At 38.5% G+C, this 16,908-nt stretch overlaps 2 protein-coding genes across 2 annotated transcripts; one reads left to right on the top strand and one right to left on the bottom strand.

Annotated features, from left to right (window-relative positions):
• The first annotated feature begins 2,702 nt into the window (after window positions 1-2,702).
• dhrs9 (dehydrogenase/reductase (SDR family) member 9) lies at window positions 2,703-6,970 on the top strand. The gene is made up of 5 exons (XM_083893279.1): window positions 2,703-2,794; window positions 3,542-3,856; window positions 4,618-4,876; window positions 4,977-5,140; window positions 6,299-6,970. The coding sequence occupies exons 2-5, from the start codon at window positions 3,544-3,546 to the stop codon at window positions 6,517-6,519; spliced, it is 957 nt and encodes a 318-aa protein (XP_083749405.1). The 5' UTR covers window positions 2,703-2,794; window positions 3,542-3,543; the 3' UTR covers window positions 6,520-6,970.
• A 2,633-nt stretch (window positions 6,971-9,603) lies between these two features.
• Window positions 9,604-13,358, bottom strand: atp5f1b (ATP synthase F1 subunit beta). Its single transcript, XM_083898244.1, has 10 exons — window positions 13,208-13,358; window positions 11,989-12,162; window positions 11,724-11,898; window positions 11,457-11,578; window positions 11,171-11,355; window positions 10,902-11,060; window positions 10,632-10,754; window positions 10,286-10,498; window positions 9,996-10,197; window positions 9,604-9,879 (listed from the first exon to the last, which is right to left on the bottom strand). Exons 1-10 carry the CDS (start codon window positions 13,308-13,310, stop codon window positions 9,782-9,784), a joined length of 1,554 nt encoding a protein of 517 aa, XP_083754370.1. The 5' UTR covers window positions 13,311-13,358; the 3' UTR covers window positions 9,604-9,781.
• Window positions 13,359-16,908: the final 3,550 nt, after the last annotated feature.

The raw sequence follows: 16,908 nt of genomic DNA, 5'->3' as shown, positions 1-16,908 counted from the left end.
TCTATTGAAAAAGATTGAAACTAGAGGTTGAGACCATTCAGTCCCCAGGGAAAAGGTTACTGGCCTTATAAATTAAGTAAGAAGTAGAAGTTTATTTTCTCATAGACTTCCATTTAAATGGAGTTCTTTTTGCAACCATCAGAGTCGCCCCCAGGTGGATAACGTCTACATCCATCCTACTTCCTGGGTTTAACTTTTCAAACCAGAAGACAATATCCATTTTCTATGCTTGCATGTGAACTTTCGCTTAGTCTTAAAAGTCCAGTGTGCAAGAATTAGTGACACCTAATGGTGAGACTGCAGATTGAAACAAACAGATGACTCCTCTGCTGTCCTTTCCTTTATCAGTAACTTCAGGGAACTGCGTCAGCCTTTAAAGAATGACGATCTTCTGTTCTTTGTTTTTGCTTCTTTGTTCTTAAAGCAAGGTCATTGCCTAATATTCATATAAAAAAGCTTATTCTGATGTTATGTAAACCAAACCATACAAACTGACTTGAGAGTGGTGTATTTAATGTGTCAAGTGGTAGAAAGTTGTCTTTGTTGTGGTTCGGATTCCTGGCTCTGCTCGTCTACATGCCAACGTGTCCTTGGGCAAGACACTTAACCCCATGTTACTTCTAAATGGGTATGAAAGATGAGTTATGGAAAGTGCACTGCACGTAGATGTGTTGTGTGAATGGGTGAATAGAAAAACTGTAGTGGAGAGCAGCCTAGAAAAGTGCTTCATAGAAACCATTAACCATAATCCCTAAGTGTTATTTAAACAGCACACAAACAAAAAAAAAAACATTCACACACTGCACCATCACCATGTGTGATCAGTATTTAAAACACAGTGTATGTTGTGACATTTCAGAGACACTGCACCCAAGGTCATTGTCCCCTTCCTGCTCCACTCCCTGGTCTCATCTTTTACATACACACAGATATACTTATGTATGTATTTTAATATATAAAATAAGTAATATTATAATAATAATAATAATAATATAGTAATATATATAATAACTAGTGATTCATTCTTTTAGAACTTCACCACAAATGAAAATGTATTTTGTTTGAAGACAGTGTGTAAATTGGAAACAAGTGTTGATCTTAATTTTTTTTTTTTTTTTTTTTTAATCCCCAATCCAACACCTCTGCGTTGCCTACTACTTGTAATTCATATTGCTTTTACTGATTGGGCATGTGATGAAAAGTTGTTTTTAACTGTTTACTTGCTGATGGAAATGCACTGTGGGTCATTGACTGCTGAGTTCAATTGCAGTGAGGAAACAACATAGAGGAGAGTCCTGGTCAGGATTTACTATTTCATTAGACGTTTGTCCGTGACGTCCACCACTGACATCATGTTATGATGATATTAGATATACATGAAATTGAGAAAATTAAAGCTTAATTCTGCTCAATATGCAATACTGTAAAATACTTGTCTGAATCATTTACAACACTTTACTGCACTTGTGGTAAAGGTGGGAAAAATGGCAATGTTGACAATTAGCACGTGTTTTACAAGATGAGACTAATAAATAATAGTTGGTTATGAAATCAGTAGTCAAAAAAACCATATCACTTAGAATGAACTGTAGGTGTCTTCTGTGCACAATAATTTGAAACGTTCACATCCTGTTTTGTGTGTATGCACTTACTGATAGTAAGTGCATACACACCTTGAGGGTTGTTTCTAAGGCCTTTAATAGGAATTTCTGTCTCTTTTCAGACTCAATATTCAAATAAATGTACAGAATATGAACTATTTCTAAAATAAACCAGCAAACGGAGAGTCGCTGCAATGTTTTTTTTTTTTTTTTATCTTTTCAACGAAACAGGAAGAGGTTATCAGTATGACACAGAGGCCCAGTCCAAGAGTCCACCCCCGCTGTAGGTACATTCCTGATAAGTCTGTGAAGCATTTTTTCTATCCAGCGTCTCGACTTCAAACTTGAGTTCAATAACTTCAAACTTGAGTTCAATAACTTCAAACTTCAGTTCAATAACTTCAAACTTCAGTTCAATACATTTTTCACAAGTAAATAACCAACAGCTCATTGTGTTACTGTTATGAGACCCTAATTTGAACTATTTGGTTCAAATACTATTATTCTAAAATAAATCAAATAAAAGAGAGAAGATGTTCAGGCACACATTCACAGGCAAACTTCAGATTTGACGAAGATTATCATCTAGTTTGTTTGCTATTATTAATTTGTTTATATATATGTGTGTGTATATATATATATACATATAAAGGTGAGGTTCTGCAGGAGTTATGTGCAGAAAGTGGCCTAACTGGTGTATGATGTGAATTTCTGTGTATATAGATAATTGCATATGCATAGAGGATTGCAGAAGAAATCTTGCTTTCATGATCAGTCGTCTCAACCTTTGAAAACCATTGTTTTCATCTATGCAACAATAAACTTCAGTTGTCATGTCATATTTTGCCATAAAATGTATTCTTCTCTTTTGTGACAAAATTAATAAAATAATAATAATAAAAAAAATCCCTAATTTGAAGATATGTAATGCAGGTTCATACTGTTATTTATGAGGATAATTGTTGAGTGTCTGTTTCCTTTTATAAACCATGTTTGCATGCACTCGTTATTATTATGTGTACATATGATGTGTATACAATCTTATTATATTCGCGTTTTCTTGGCACATGTGGGCTTCCATAGTTCCATGTTACAGGAGGACGCGGTATAGTACGGCAGTGGGTGTCGACAGACTGTGGGTGAACGTTGTAACTGTTTTAAGACGCATTCAGAGATCGACTTCACCGCTGCAGGTAGGCTGCTGTGCTTTTCTGCACTTCTGTTCGATAAAACATACCATGTGCGTGTTATGTTTGCGTTTGAATCTCGTAAATAGTAAGGTTTTAACACCAAACAAAAACAAAAAAACACAAAAAAGTGCGCCTCAAAGCGCTTGGGAAATGGGGGAGGAAAACAGGAAACTATAATAATAACAACGACTCAAGGTTGGATACATTCGCTTTCAAAAGTATATAATCTCTCTCACAATTATGTTATTTCTCAAGTTTTATGACGCTATTTCATCTCTGACGCGTATGCAGCGCACTTTAGCTCACAGCATGAATCCTCACACAATCTAAAGCGATTAGATTGAGCGATTCAAAAAATGGCTGCACAATGTTGCCAATAAAAATGTGGTTTGGTAACCAACTAGTACTGTGTTGCATACCTTACAGCAGTTTCTGTAATAGAGTTTGGTCTTTTATAATGACAGTCAATAATGCAAACTTCAGATTTGACGAAGATTATCATCTAGTTTGTTTGCTATTATTCATTTGTTTTTAAAGTTGAGGTTCTGCTGGAGTTATAATGACAGTCAATAGCAGACCAAAACAAGCATAAAATGATCATGAAGTTCAAGTGAAACACTTTAAAATGCAGCGTATTTCCCTCTGCCTTTGTACAATACTGTATTGCCACATCTGGATTTACTTTGCTCAGTGTTGCTCCAAACCAGTTTCTGGTGTTTCTCCCACCCTGACCCTCTTTTGTCCCTGCAGTCATGTACCTGTACTTCCTGGGTCTCGTGGTTCTCTTCTACCTGTACCGCTGGGTTAGGGAGTTGGCACGGGTCCCTGACAAAAGCAACAAGTATGTATACATCACAGGCTGCGACTCAGGCTTTGGCAACCTCCTGGCTCGCCACCTGGACAAGAAGGGCTTCAGAGTGATTGCCGGGTGTTACACTGAGAAGGGAGAAGAGGATCTGAAGAAGTCCTGCTCCGGCAGCTTGATTACAACACACTTGGATGTCCGGTCAAAGGAGAGCATTGAAAAAGTAGCAGAGATGATCAAGGATAAAGTGGGTCAGCGGGGTGAGTGTTGTGACCCCTGCTCTCCCATCTACGATCACCACCAAACCCCAGTTTCCATGTAGTACATTGTTTGTTCTCACTCAAATGCAATAATGAGGTTTAATGTTGGTTCTCGGTGTCCTGTTTTATCATAACATTGCATCCTGATAACGAGAGAATCTGAAGAAACACACCCTGTCACACGTGCTATCTCCTGAAGTTATAGCTAACATATTTGGAATGGTCTTGCATAAGACAACCGAAAACATGAAATTAGTTTAAAACAACAATAGTGTAAATACAATTACACTTGTAAACAATTGTAAGTGCTTTACTGAAACGGGAAATATGAAAATACAGTGATTTAAGGTCTGGTCTGTTAATCATGAACACAGTATTAAGATTTTCTTGGCATACAATAAGATTACAGGTAAACACAGACTTTTATACATTCAGTTACAGTAATTCTAGCCGTTTATTATCTGTATTACATACTTAAAATATAGTTATAACCTTATTTTTCTTTTTTTTGTCTATTTTGTATCTACCTGGAAATATGGTCAAATTGTACTATCATATTTTAATCAATATTTCATTTAATATCATAAATACGATAATAATTGATTAAATGCCTTAATTTGAGTAACTGCCACAGATCACAATGTTATGATTTTCAATATCTAGGACGATGTCTTGTGTCATGATATTGTTATAATAGATTGTATACTGTATCTACTACCTGTGAACGCTCATATTTGTTTATTTTATTGACTCAATGTCAGGTCTGTGGGCTGTGGTGAACAATGCGGGTGTGTCCATTCCCACTGGCCAATGTGATTGGCTGAGCATTGATGAATACAAGTCGATGCTGGACGTAAACCTGAACGGAGTGATCGCTGTGACCCTGAGTGTCATTCCGCTGATAAAGAAGGCGAAAGGAAGGGTGGTCAACGTGGCCAGTGTGTTCGGAAGGATCAGTGCTACGGGCGGCCCATATTGCATCTCCAAGTACGGTGTGGAGGCTTTCAATGACTCCCTTAGGTAAAATACCATTTCACATCGCTTCATATTCGTCAGTATGTTTATGAGAAGATTTCATTGTACAACACATGCTCATTAAAGGATGTAATGTCTTTCTTAGGTTATGTTTGTCGCCATTCGGCGTCAAAGTCCTTTGCATTGAGCCCGGCTTCTTCAAAACAAACGTGACTGATGTTGGTATCTTGAAGAAAAATACCACGATGATGTGGGACAAACTACCACAGGACGTCAAAGACGACTATGGACAGGACTATTTGAAGTCCGGTAAGTTTGCATTATCTTTTAATTTGTAAAACAGCCACTTTAGTTAAAGGTGCATTATGTAATAAATCTAAAGCAACTGGCCATAAAATCCTCCTAATACATAATAATAAGACATATTATGTCACAGAGACTCAGGAATAATGTTCATATAACAAACAAAAAAAACATGTTGTAGACTGCAAATCATGTTTATGTTTTGAAATCATGTTTTGGCATGTGGCGCCACCTACCAATCATTGCAGTCAGTAGAGTCTCAGCTACCGAGCAACCACGGGCTGCCAGTTAAGTCAGAAAACGAAACCTAAAAGACCTCGGTATTTTGAATTTGAATGTAGTAGTAACCGTGTTTGGCCACATTCTTACATATGGCACCTTTAAATATGTCTCTATAGCTAATCTAAAGTAGATAAAGATGGAATTACAAGGAATTTTCCTTTTGATGTCTTTCAAGAAGCGGTACATAAAGAAATTGACGCATGATGTATAGATTAGGTTAGCCCTGCAGGTAACCGTTTTTGGCCACATTCTTACATATGGCACCTTTAACTATAGTTATATATCTATAACTATAACTAGATTGTTAGCTAATTATTTGCCTGAAGTTTCCCATCTTGCTTCTCTGTCAGGGAGAAAAGTATCCACATAAACATGTTCAGTATTTCCGTGGTTTAGCTGCGAGTTGCTCTACACTAAAGCTTCAGAGGATTAGTAAACACCGGAGCCAAAGTCGAACATCCCATCAAGGACATATTATAGTCAAACACTATTACCAGACAAAAGTTACACTCAATCTTGAGCAATCAAAGTCCATCTCACTCACCACAGATGGGTGAACTTCACCAGCTACTCATAGCTTTATTACTATCGCAGTATTATAATAAACATTGCACAGTGGACATTGTCACAATATCACATTAACTATCATACACGCTTGGCACAAAGATGAAATGACTGAGGAGATAGAGATAATTCAAAAAAACATCAAGGCACTAGTACTGACATCATCAGATGGGGGAGTGTCCAGATCCATTCTGGATGTTGTTGGCCGATATTGTGTATTTTGATGAATATTTTTGTTAATGTTTGTATTTTTCTATGCTGTAGATGTATCTAGCATAAACAAGATTGTTATTTATCTTGCTTTGTTTTCTGTCCTAGTCATGGATATCATAGAGGACAAAGTTGCAAAGATGAGTGATGCGGATCTGATGAAGGTGGTCAGCTGCATGGAGCACGCCGTGTCCGCTGTCCGGCCCCGCACCCGTTACTCCGCGGGCTGGGACGCCAAGTTCTTCTGGCTGCCGCTGTCCTACATGCCAACATGTGTCGCTGACTGGGTCCTCTCAAGTCAAGCGCCTACTCTTGCTGTTCAAAAGTAGTTGTTGGGACAATCAGCATTATTCCATAATCAACAATATTTGTTTGTAAAGGAACTACATATTAACTCTGTAACTCAAAGAGGTGCTTGGCTCACCTGTTTGTGATCTGCTATCTGCTGGAAAGAACCGATATGTTTGAGGCTACCTTACCTTAAGTTCTTGGCCTTGAGGATAAACAGACGTGTGTGTGGCCAGGGGAAGGAAGCGTCAATTACAAAGTGCATCTGTTGCACAACATTTGCTTTGTGCAACTCCTTCACTGCATGCCCACCTTGAAAGAGCTTAATGATTAATATTGATGGTAAAGAACAACCTATATATTCCCATAGTGTAATCAGTTGAACTTAAGTATGGTAAATAAAGTATTTTGAGTAGTACATTTATTTTTCACCTAATATTCAATGGGATTAAAAACTTTAAACAGCCATGAAAAGTGGTAATATCTCCTCTTTGCCACAAGATGCCAGCACATTTTCAACACCTTGGTCTAATAAAGGTATAGTATGATGTGAAATGTCTTTGTTTTGTTTCTTATCACAGTGTTTAGAGATAAATATCATGTTAAAAAGCTTATAACCATTCAGGATAAAATGTACTCGAGTGTGTTTAAAATAAAATAATAATAATAATAACTATTATTGTAATAAACATGTAAAAACAGATGTGTGTGGCCAAATTCCACTGTTTTTTAGACACCGAGTTGTGGATCTTAAAATGTAGGTGTAATGAAGTTTCCATTATTCCGCCCTTGCACATATTTCAACTTTGAGAAATTATAAATGATCAACAGCACAACTGGTGCAATCAAGAAACCATCATAAACCACGTCACGTCTCATTTAGCTTAATCCGACATGCAAATTTGTCACTGCATCAATTTTCTTTTCCTTCAAACATTTTGTCGCGCAGGGGAACAAAATACATTTTAACGTTTAAGTGAACCTTTTTATCAATTGGTCATCACATTTGATATCAAATAAGCTAGAACTATAAACGTTTTCCACTGAGCGATGGCTTCATCATTGATCATCACCAATTTCCTTAACCAATACATGTTCATATTTTGATTTTATAATAATTTAATAACAAGAATTTAAAATCCAATCAAGAACAACCAACATACAGTGCATCCCCAGTAGAGAACAATAAATCATTACTTATATTTATTCTCAGCACATTTATTTTGGGCAGGAGCCAAATGTGGCATTTTGGTCTTCTCACCTTCAGAGGTTCCCCCGTTAAAAGTAATATTCTATATTAACAGAATATAATGAATATTAAAAAAAAATATTAACAGATGTACTGGACTAACATCTTCACCTTGAACATGCTGAACTCCACAAACCAAACCACCCAATCCAGGTCAGTTTATATGCGAGTGATGTTTTTTTTTTTTTGTGAAATATTCAATGTAAACAGTCTAATGCACTAAGAAAATACAAAGAACCATAGCTCTGGTATCAGCTGATAAGAACACTGCTGTGAAGTTCTTATAAAGAACAAGACATTTTAAAGTTCAGCATCCAAAGTGAATACTGAAAAGAGACAAAAACCATTGCATGGTAGCAACTGTAAATATGGTAACAAGAGACCTGTGATGCTGATTACAGCACACTGTAAGTAAAATTATTTTCAAACTTTAAAGGGATAACATCATTTTTGTCCAGGCCAGTTGTATTAGTTTTTTTTTTTTTTTCAATAATTCTTGAACAAAAATATTATTTTTAGGATTGACATATGGTTGAACCATTGTGGAAAAAGCCCCCCCTCTAATGGTGACTCGTCGCGTGTGCACCAACCTACTAACACTCCACACGGACTTTGGGAGAGTAGATAAACGGACTCGTACTCCTGTAACAGAAGCCTGAGTGCTTGATGGCCAGTACAAGAAGACTCCCTTGTTCTTAGTTCATAATTACCATCCGATTGCTGCTGCTGTATGCATACTTAATGAATTGAATAAATACTGTTCTGTATCTGCACCGGTTGTGTTACGGTTTAACGTACACTGATTAATATGAGATGAAATAGTTACTTGGTATAATGTTATATTATTGCTTCCTGACCAAAGCCTAAATTAAACTGTTGGGATATTCAGGTTTCATCCTTTTTATGAGCAGGAGGTGACACAGAACTTTGCTCTGTAATGACTTACAGAATTCGTCAAGTCAGACATCACCCATGTTTAATGTGTCTGCAATAATGGACTTCAATTTACAGTTAACAGAAGTTTGTTAATGTTCCATTGCTGAACACCAACAAGGTCCTGCAGTTAAAGGAAAATGTCAGATTTTATTTTTGAAGTGTGGTTTTGAGATTTCAGCACTGTCAAGATTGACCTCGCCAAGCATACTGCTCAACACAGTATCCAAGATAGTTCTGTGTTATTAGCCACTATGTAACTAAAACGGTTTATGGTGCGAAATCCAAATACCTGCATTTACGTCTTGTTGCCTGCAGCGACTGGCTTTTTCCACAGCTGTCATTTTGACAATTGTTCACAAAAACATACTGAAAATCTGTTAAGTCAGGATAGTGCAACAGTGAGAAAATACCTGGAAACCAAGGAAACTGAATGGAACTCAGACATGATTTCTTTAACATGCGGGTTCACAATGGGGAAAATGCATTTTCCCCATTGTGAACCCACATCTACAATGAAAAATGCCTCATCATGACCCGAGAACACTTAACCCATTTAGGATTGTGTACAAATGACTGTGGTAATGGAAAACTCATCATTGAGCATTTAATTCAAATTAGAACTAATTCTAAAGCACAGCATTAAGCTATGCCATTTCACATTAAGAGCAAACTTCAAACTAAAAAAAAAAACAAGATTTACATCTGTGGTTCCCTTGCTAAACGAACCCTACAGAATCACAGCAGGGGAGATAAAAGTAATCACACATTTGCACTATTTGTCTGTTTTATTTCATTTTGTGACAACCAAGCTGCAACAGATTAGAAAGCTCAACATGGCTCAGGAATGCCATCTTGTGGTCAATATTAGGACAGGTATTTAAGATGTCCAATCAGGAAAAACACAAAACTACAAAGCCTATTGGAAATATACAGTTGACAATTTTCAGTTTTGTGTAAAGACAGTGTTTTATTCTATCTTTCATTGGGAACATTAAATAGAACTTTCTTTCAGGATGACAAGACAGGTACATTTGTATTTTTGACATGTTTTACAAACCAAGTGCTCCTAACTGCAGGATCCCTCTCATTTTCTCCTCACAGATCATTTAGATTCAGGTTTATGAGTGCTCCTCGGCCAGCTTGTCAGCCTTCTGAACAACTTCCTCAATGGGGCCAACCATGTAGAAGGCCTGCTCTGGCAGACTATCATACGCGCCTAAAAATAAATGGGTTCAAAATGGGCATTAGTAATTCAAATCTGATTTTGAAGCAGACGAATCTTCAAAATAATCTATAAAATAAAAATGAGAAAGTAATTTCCAGCACACTTACCACCAAGGATGTCCTGGAAGCCCTTGATCGTTTCCTTGAGGGGCACCAGCTTGCCCATATGGCCAGTGAAGACCTCAGCCACCTGGAATGGCTGGGACAGGAAACGCTGGATCTTGCGGGCACGGGCCACAGTCAGCTTGTCCTCTTCAGACAACTCATCCATACCCAGAATGGCAATGATATCCTGCAGGGACTTGTAGTCCTATGGAGCAGGGGGGGAACGGGAATAAATGTTTCAGTACAACCACAACCAAAAACGCTTGTGATTAAGTATGACGACCAAGACTCACCTGTAGGATTTTCTGCACACCACGGGCAACGTCGTAGTGCTCAGACCCAACGATGTTGGGGTCCATGATACGGGAGGTTGAGTCCAAGGGGTCGACAGCAGGGTAGATACCCAGCTCAGCAATGGCACGGGACAACACAGTAGTGGCATCCAAGTGAGCGAATGTGGTTGCAGGGGCAGGGTCAGTCAAATCATCAGCGGGCACATAGATAGCCTGATGGAAAGAGATCAAGTCTCAGTCTCAAGTCATACCAAGTTTCCTTTGTGGTAACCATTTATAGAGCTACATGATAAATTAAAAAAGATTTCCTAATCCAATCAAAGCAATGAACCATCAAACCCCTCACCTGCACAGATGTGATTGATCCCTTCTTGGTGGTTGTGATTCTCTCCTGCATGGTACCCATGTCAGTGGCCAGAGTAGGCTGGTAACCCACAGCTGAGGGGATACGACCCAGAAGGGCAGACACCTGAGGGATCAAGGCACAGATTGTCAGTGTCAAAAAAAAGAAACTGGTCTGGTTTGACTGCATGTAGAATAAACTGTATTATAATCCCCGTTAACTAACATTATTCATTTACATTTTTTAGGGAAACATTTCTCTACAGATACAGACCTCAGAGCCAGCCTGTGTGAAACGGAAGATATTGTCGATAAAAAGCAGCACATCCTGACCCTCCTCGTCACGGAAATACTCTGCCACAGTCAGTCCAGTCAAAGCCACTCTGGCACGAGCACCAGGGGGCTCGTTCATCTGTCCGTACACCAGTGCCACCTAACAGAGATGAGAGCAGGACAGTGGTTGATTAGTTGTAGTTGGTAAATATAATATTTGTCAATAATTTTGTAAAAAATAGTTTATCAAATTATTTCTATTAACCTCACCTTTGAAGTGGTGTCCTTCAGGTTGATGACTCCTGACTCAATCATTTCATGGTACAAGTCATTACCCTCACGGGTACGTTCTCCCACACCAGCAAAAACAGAGTAACCACCATGGGCCTTAGCCACATTGTTGATCAGCTCCATGATCAATACAGTCTTGCCGACACCAGCACCACCGAACAGACCTGGATCAAGAGGAAATGTTCAGATTACTTTCACAATATTAATTATTATTATTATACAAGTGGCTTATCATCAAGATTCCACTTCTGAGCTGAGCCCATACCAATCTTTCCTCCCTTGGCATATGGAGCCAGCAGATCCACAACCTTGATACCAGTGACCAAAATCTCCTGCTCCACACTCATGTCAGTGAATTCAGGGGCCTCAGCGTGGATAGGTGCAGTCCTGTGGAGGGTAAACGACTCTGTTTAATTTCAGCAGATATTTCTTTTAAAAAAGGAGTAGACGTACCTCTTTTATATTTTTCAGATTAATAGCACCATTTACAGTGATCGCCACATCAATTCAGTTACTTTCAAGATGAACTTACTGCTTGGTTGAGATTGGACCCCTCTCATCAATAGGCTCGCCAATGACATTCATGATCCTGCCCAATGTCTCGGGGCCCACTGGGATTCTGATGGGGGCACCAGTGTCCAGCACCTTCTGTCCACGGACCAGACCTTCAGTACCGTCCATAGCAATGGTACGCACAGTGTTCTCCCCTTAATATATACAAGTCAAGTTAATGTGGCAAGCATTTCAACACATTTTCTACTTGCAACTGTGCAAAGGATAAGATCCAAGCAACTCACCAAGATGCTGAGCGACCTCCAGGACTAGCCTGGACTCACGGCCTGCAACTTCCAGAGCATTGAGAATGGGAGGAAGACCCTCATCAAACTGGACGTCGACAACGGCACCAATGACAGCCACAATACGACCATTGGCTACACTGGCAGCAGCGGCAGGTGCAACGTATTCTCTACCTGAAAAGTAGTAAAACATACATTATATGAAATAACTAGTTTAGACGCAGGTTTTGCTGTTCAACACATAATGAGGATTTTTTGAAACCATGTAGTCAATGTAATCCGTGTGGACTGATAAAGCAAAACACAACAGTCCTCTACTTGTTGCTTCCCAACTAATTTTGGAGCAGTATGTGGTAGCTGCTTGTTATTTACTTGGTACTCTTCATACATGTCATGAAGTTGTGCCTTCCTGTACCTCTGAAGTGACCAGAACTTTAGCGCCACCTACCAATGTCCCAATACTCGCCTGCTAACAGCAGTGAAGGGTACACATTATATATATATATGAATTCGGTTATGCAAATTGTGCATTCATTTTAAAAGAACCTTGTCAATGTCAAATTATAAAAACTGCTAAAAAATACTTAAATCTAACAAAAAACGTACGCTAAACTCCGAAGAAAACCTATGAAAACTGCCAAATGACCTCAACATCACATGTGATAAATTTAAAAAACGTTGACGCTACACACAAACTGACAGATGAATGAAGCGTACTTTAAGCTAAGATTGCTAATGATGTTGTGGCTCTTCATGACTGACGCAGGATATTAAAAATCTAAATATAGTTCTAATTCACCATATCCACCACGACTATTTCTCTTTATATTCACAAAATCAATGCATATGTAGAGGAAGCATGTCAGCCCTGTCTCTCTAAAATGCATACTTTAACGTCAATGCTAAGTTAGCATCTCCCAGAGCCTCATGTCATTACATAAAGGTCATTGCTGCCAACACCAGAAAAAGAAACTATACTTTATGTCTGTCGCATGACACGCGTCAGTAAGATCACAAATGGCCACTTGCACACACTTGTTACTTAAGAATGATCACAATACATGTCAAATTTGACATTTCAATGTCAGGCCTGCTGCACTGCCGGCAGCCAGCGTGTTGCTAGCATTAGCCTCCATTAGCGCTGCCCCTGCCCTCCTCTGACAAGCAATAAAATGCGTCTTTTTCCGATACGATTTCGCTTCACGCGTGCTTCACTTACGTGCAAGGACGGCTGGGGATCCAACAAGAGCCTTCAGGGGCTGGACCCCAGGCTTAAGAGCCTGCAGAGCCCCGGTGCAGCAGCGTCCCACAGCTCCCAACATTGTCAAAATGGCTGAAGGTGGAAAGAGACAGAGGAACTTCCAGCTTTATAATGAATGACCGCTGAGACAAACTGCGCATGCGTGCTACGTAATATTGGTATGAGCATGCGCACATGTAAAGCTGACACTGTGCCCTCCACAGAAGTCTGACACTTCACAGCAGTGTAGCTGGTGGTTAACAGAAGGTTAATCATGATATTCCAATCATACACAAATATAAAGGGATACAATCTCCCCCAAACCCTGTCACAAAAACGTAATATATGTATTTAATTAGTACTTTAATAAATTACTGAGGAAACCTTTTGTTAGTCCTATGTTCACCTAATAACATTAATTATGCATTGCATTAAGCCAGTTCCACACTTGAGTAGCAGCTCTCTGGAGATGCTTCTTGGATTTGTTTTCGTCCAACTTCTACTGCCAAACATTTTCTTAATTTATTATATTCAAGTTAAAAAGAAAAACACGACACCATGGACTGCACTGTTTTCAACTTTACATGGGGTCTGGATGCAGAGGTGTGGATTGCAAGTAGGTCCACCATATGATCACTAGGTGGTACTGTTGTACCTAAAGAGGTGTATACCACGTTAGTAATATTATTTACTTCCATGACTTCCTTTAAGCATTTTCCCCCAAGTAATGTGCATCACTACATTTTAAATCACATCCATTACAGAGTTTTTTTTATTTTATTTAATTTTAATTTTTTTGAAACCAGTAAATATAAAAGAAAAGTAAATGATACTTCTGCAAACCATCTACTGTGTAATATTGTTTGAACATGTTTGGGATGTCTGCACTAAAATGACACATTATGACGTATATTTGAAAAGTTGTGTTAATGTTGTCATGTTTTATTGTGCTACTGCACTTTAACTGGTAAAACTTTTAGTCACATTTTATGCAAGCTCCCCCTTTTCTGTCTGCCTGAGAAATAATACTTTTATAGTGATTTCACCTCTGTCCTTTGGTAATTTTGTTGGAGGGTCATCCAGCAGAAGGACAACAAGTATGTGGTTGTACAATGGTCCTGCACAGACAAGGCTCTTTATTTAGTAGAAGTAGTAGTAGTATTCTATTCCAGTCAATTCTTTGGTCCTTAAAAACAGGTGAAGACATTTTATTGTGTGTATGACATATATATATTGATCCATATACAGCAGGGGTGTCAAACTCAAATGACCTTGGGGCCATGGCGTGTCTAGTCTGACCAGCAGGGGGCCAGTCAGGTGAAAAACTTTTCAGACAGAGGGTGGGCAATATGAACTCAAAATGACGTCAATAAATTCCAGTCATCATATCGCATTTCACAGAATTTCAAAATAAAAGTATCGAACATGTTGATGGAGAAATATATAGCTCACAATACCAATGTATTCCTGATGGAGAATTATTTTTTTTGCTAAAAAAAACCAAAACGTACAGAAATAACTCCATTATAACAATATAAATATCAATATTACGTGGTGGGCCATATGAAATGGACTGGGGAGGCGTTTGAGACCTCTGTTGTACAGCCAAATACTCTTTGAGTCCCATATTATATGGTTTGTGTCAACATCACGATTACAATTAAATAAATATTTTCACTTCTCCTAAATTACTGGAGACACAAAGTATGCATTATCAAGAACAAATTGTGTGTTGATTCAGTTTGCTGGTAGCAGCAAATCACACATACACAGTATTCTTAAAAAAAAAAAAGGTTTCTTTAGCTAGTGTTATTAAAATTCTCATACTGTGTTGGATATAGCTCAAACTGATTGACCGGGGGTTGGAATCACTCCTCCTCACCAAACTATCTGACTCTCTGCAGGCGTAGACACATCTCTACTCGTCTGTATCTGTCCGTGCAAACGCAGCACATACTTGAATTAAGCGCACTGTGAGTGCCCCAAAGTCACGTCTGATGAGTGATGGATTCGTGTGGTTACTTTTTGTTGACAGGCGAGTGTGGTTTGTGTTGGTGGATTAGTACAAGTACATACTATATATTAGCTGCATATGCCAAAGTCAGCATCAACACTAAACAACACTACATTTTTACTTAATCGCAAAAATCAAACGTCAAGTGCCCACATTTTCGTTGTTAGCAAGTTCATACCCCTTACCCAGAGGCTTCCTGATCAGCTGTTAAAATTGCTGTTGCATCAAATTAGTCATATTAACATTTGTTATATATATATGTCAGATTAATATTAACGGGCATGTTACATCTTGAGGTGACATAATAGTAGATGCTGAATTAAAACCTGGCAGAGTTTTAATGCAGACAAAAACCTTTGACACACACAATGAAAGAAGGGGAATCCCGTAAAGCATAATTTGTCACTTTGAAAATTCTTGTGGAAAAACAGATGTAATGTTGAGGTCATTTGGCAGCGTTTTCAAAAGTTTTCCATATAATGCTTGGTTGAGTGCTTGTGATGTGTTGCTTTTACTGTTGCTACACTCATTGAGCCGAATGAGTTCACCACAGTGTGACAGGCCAAGAAATACAACACATGCCTATACTGAAAAAAACTGTCTCACTATTGTGAGACTGGTGTTGCTGGCTCACATATCATCTGATGTGGTGCACATTGAAACACTGGGTGATGCAGGATGGGTAACTGATGATGGATGATTTTTCCACCACAAATATAAAGGGATATAATGAACCTGCAAACGAACTAAACAAAGTAGTAATATTAATTCAAAAAGCTTTCATCCTATGTCAGTAATGCATTACTCAGGCCTGAAACACAGGGATCTATCAAGTATAAAACAATGTGAACATTAAATATAAAAAAGTATAAAAATATAAATGGTTTCCTCAAAAACAGGGGTCAATGTTCTTTAGGGCTGGGTTTTTATAACTTAGGGCTGTGGTTAAGAGTGTCTGACTGGTGATTGCATGTAGTGTCTTATGATTTTGAACATACACAGTACATACAATACATTTTGAATATTTCATCTGTCATATAGCAAAGTCTTCCTTCAAGGAGACAAGATTACCTTTGTGCTTCCTCGGACAAGCTGTCACAATCATGACATTTAGCTGATGACTAAGTGTCATACAAATTAACAACTTTCATCTACTGCAAACCTAACAAAGTGTAGCCCCCTACTTGCCTCTTTGGTCATTTGGTCTATAAACAGCATGTTCCAACAGCACGGATGAGATGTTTGACTTTGCGACCAACTCATCCATGAAGTTCACACCAGTGTAATCGAAAAGGTCAAGCACCTCAAGCGATTGCTCTTAGATTCTGTCTGTAGCACTAAACTCAACTAGAAAAGCACTCGGAGAGCGCAGACCTCCGCCAAGGCAGCTCAGCCCCCCACAAAATAGCGCTAAAAATAGTGATCGCATGCAAAATTTGTTCTTGGTCCCATTGCGGACATTTCCTGAAAATTTCATCCAAATCCTCCTGCGACTTTTCGAGTTATGTTGCTAACAGACAGACAGACAAACAAACTCCTTCAACATTGTTGAATTAGCACCAGTAGAACATATGATGGTTGGAAACTAAGTGGCAATATTGATGAAAATATGACATTTCTGCTTCATCCAAATAATTGCAAGTAAAACTAGAAAAGTTCTTGGAGA

The sequence above is a fragment of the Microchirus variegatus genome, assembly GCF_963457635.1.
Source record: "Microchirus variegatus genome assembly, chromosome: 1".
NCBI classification, from domain to species: Eukaryota; Metazoa; Chordata; class Actinopteri; order Pleuronectiformes; family Soleidae; genus Microchirus; species Microchirus variegatus.
This window is presented reverse-complemented; position numbering and strand designations above follow the sequence as displayed.

Coding starts and splice junctions, on each gene's coding strand:
- dhrs9 (XM_083893279.1), top strand. CDS start 3,544: ATGTACCTGTACTTCCTGGGTCTCGTGGTTCTCTTCTACCTGTACCGC. Junction 4,877..4,976: donor GCTTTCAATGACTCCCTTAG/GTAAAATACCAT, acceptor TGTCTTTCTTAG/GTTATGTTTGTCGCCATTCG. Junction 5,141..6,298: donor ACAGGACTATTTGAAGTCCG/GTAAGTTTGCAT, acceptor TTTCTGTCCTAG/TCATGGATATCATAGAGGAC.
- atp5f1b (XM_083898244.1), bottom strand. CDS start 13,310: ATGTTGGGAGCTGTGGGACGCTGCTGCACCGGGGCTCTGCAGGCTCTT. Junction 11,356..11,456: donor TGCCAAGGGAGGAAAGATTG/GTATGGGCTCAG, acceptor CTCTTGATCCAG/GTCTGTTCGGTGGTGCTGGT. Junction 10,499..10,631: donor GATCAATCACATCTGTGCAG/GTGAGGGGTTTG, acceptor TCTTTCCATCAG/GCTATCTATGTGCCCGCTGA.